The sequence below is a fragment of the Equus przewalskii genome, chromosome 5, assembly GCF_037783145.1.
Source record: "Equus przewalskii isolate Varuska chromosome 5, EquPr2, whole genome shotgun sequence".
NCBI lineage: Eukaryota > Metazoa > Chordata > Mammalia > Perissodactyla > Equidae > Equus > Equus przewalskii.
This window is the reverse complement of record NC_091835.1, coordinates 18,771,401-18,774,076: the sequence shown is the minus strand read 5'-3', so window position 1 is coordinate 18,774,076 and position 2,676 is coordinate 18,771,401. Positions and strand designations below refer to the sequence as shown.

The 2,676-nt window shown below is 59.5% G+C and overlaps 1 protein-coding gene across 1 annotated transcript; it reads right to left on the bottom strand.

The window, feature by feature from the left end:
* Positions 1–246: 246 nt before the first annotated feature.
* On the bottom strand, positions 247–1,628 carry TEX44 (testis expressed 44). The gene has a single exon (XM_008526109.2). The coding sequence runs from the start codon at positions 1,563–1,565 to the stop codon at positions 375–377; it is 1,191 nt and encodes a 396-aa protein (XP_008524331.2). The 5' UTR covers positions 1,566–1,628; the 3' UTR covers positions 247–374.
* Positions 1,629–2,676: the final 1,048 nt, after the last annotated feature.

The following is a 2,676-nucleotide window of genomic DNA, read 5'->3' as shown; positions in this document are numbered from 1 at the left end:
CAGGAGCGCGCTGACCCGGTTGGAGGTCCAGCCGGGATCAATTTTTGCAGGTGTGAGACCTCCACATCTGGCCCCCCAGCCCTGCCCAGCCTCTTCCCTTTCTGCACTTTGGCCCCCAGCCCCTGAATGGGCCAACCCAAGAAGCCCTCAGAGGACCTCTTTCTGTTTCCAGAACACCCTAGCCCGCTCCTGTCCCTCTGCCCTGTGCCTGCTGCATGGACAGGGGATAAGCTGGCGCTTAGAAAATAAACTCTTGCCGCTGATTTATTGCCTGGTCTGGGGAGAGCCGTCCAGGGTAGGGGGGGCAAGGGAGCAGGGCCTAAGGGTCCCTGGGGTCTCAGAGGCTGCTGAGCCCGACCCCTCCAGCGCAGGGTCTAGCTGCAGTTGGGGCCGGCCTGGGCCCAGTGTGGGGTGAGGTGGCTGGTCAGGTAGCGCACAGCCGAGTGGATGCCCTCGACCGTCCTTTGCTCCACCCTCTCCAGCATGTGGGTGATGGAGCGCAGGGCTGAGCTGGTCCCCGCCACCAGCCCGGAGGAGAAGGCTGCGCTGGCATTCCCCAGGATGCTGGAGATGGAGCGCAGGCTGGGCCCTGTGCTGTACAGCAGGTCTGTCACAGAGCCACGGCCGGAGGCCAGGAAGCCTGTGGCCATGCCCATGGTGGTCTCAGACCACACCAGGATGTCTGCCAGGGAGCTGATGGATCCCTCGCCCCCACCCAGCAAGCTGGTCATGGAGCGCATGTAGTTGTTCTCCTCGCTGGCTGTATACAGGCTGGAGTCCAGGGGCCTCCTCCCCAGGGCCACCACATGAGGGGCAGGCGAGGGTGGGGCACTGCCTCCTGGGGAGGGAGGCAACAGCCCAGGCTGCAGGTCTCCTGAGCGGGCCACCAAGTCGTCCTCAGTCACTGTGTGGGACTTGGCTGATGGCAAAGCCTCAGTGTCAGCGTTCAAGGCCTTCGGACCATCAGGTTTCTCCTTGACAGCTTCAGTGACACCAGAGGCCCCAGTGTCAAGCTGGTCAAAGGCGTCTGCAGTGCTCACAGCGGGCTGAGCCTCCACATTTTGGGGGGCCCATACCTGAGCACTTGGGGTCGTTGGAGATAGTTCCTGCTCCCTGTGTGGGATACTTGCCATTTGTGGTGTCTTTTCCTTCCCCAGGGAGTCATGTTGGAAAGCCCTGGAACTCTTAGTCATCCTCAAATTTTGCACCAGCCCACCCCATCCTGCGTTCTGGGGGCTTACAGATATTTGCAGAGCTTCTGGGGCTGGGCGGGCAAGCAGCGCAGTGGCCTCCTTGGGCTCCTGGTCATGCCCTGCAGCAGCTTCATGCTCGTCTTTGTCCCCAGACGCTGATGTGGCCTCAGAGGTGGCTGACTCGATAGGGGCCTGCTCTACATCCTGCCGTTCGGCTGGCGCTGCAGCGCTGCTAGCCACCGAGATGTTTGCAATGAGGGGGACCTGACTTTGGGAACTTCCTGTTGGGCTATCCGTAGATCCGCTGTCGGCCACGTCACCCGGTGTGGGGATGCTGGCGGCTCCGGCCTCTTCCGAGGGCTCAGTGGTCATCTAGGCCCTCTGCCACTTGTGCTGGTTGAGGGAGTGGCCACGGCCTCACTGGGCTGAGTTGTCCAGGTGGTGAGGTCACAGGGGGCTGTGGGCAGCCAGCGATGTCACAGGCATCTGCAGAGCAAGGGTCCTGAGCCTCCTGAGTGACTGCCCTCGTGGGCTGACCCACAGAATGATCTGTAGCCAAGTTTGCAGGTGCATGAGGAGAGAAAGGCAGATGTCCTGGAAAAAGGTGGAGGTGTGTATACAGGTGCAGGTGCCCACAAGAAATCGTGATGGCTGTGTCTCTGATGAAAGAGGATAGGAGGCAGACGTTGATTTATAATCACTGGTGACTCGGGACCCTGATTTGGCCAGTCTGTCTGCAGAGTGAGTGAGTTGGAATCAGTGAGGGCTAAGGGCCTGGGCAGCGCTAGCCCTGCCCGTCTCTGGCTGTGGGGTGCTGTAGACTGAATGCTGAATGTTTGTGTTTCTTCCACCAAATTCACAAGTTGAAAGCTAATCCCCGACGTAACAGTGTTAGGAGGTGGGGCCTTTGGGAGGGGATTAGGTCACGAGCGTGGAGCCTTCGTGCATGGAATTAGTGCCCTTATAGGAGAGAGCCCAGAGAGCCCCCGACCCCTTCCTCCATGTGAGGACACAGCGAGAAGACGGCCGTCTAGAAAGTAGGAAGCGGGCTCTCACCAGACACCGAATCTGCCGGCGCCTTGACCTTGGACTTCCAGCCTCCAGAACCGTGAGAGATAAACTGCTGTTGTTTATGAGCCCCCAGTCTATGGTGTTGTGTTCTTGCAGCCTGAGCGGACGAAGATGGGGTTAACCCTTGTGGCACAGGACAAACAGTCTCCGTCTTCTCCCTGCTGGGCCGGGCCGGGAGAGCAGAGAATAACAAAAGAGCTGGGAGCCCGAGTGTCCTCGGAAAAGTGTGGACCCAGATGAACCTGCCCGCGCTCATGCTCTTCATTAAGAAGCGGTCGGAGCAGAAGGTCCCGGTCTTCTGTGTCCGTGCCTCCCCCGGGTCATCAGCTAAAACTTAGTGACTATTTATCACAAGCAGGAGATGGAGTGAGGCATCTAATCCTTGCAATTACCCCGTCATCTCTAAGGGGGT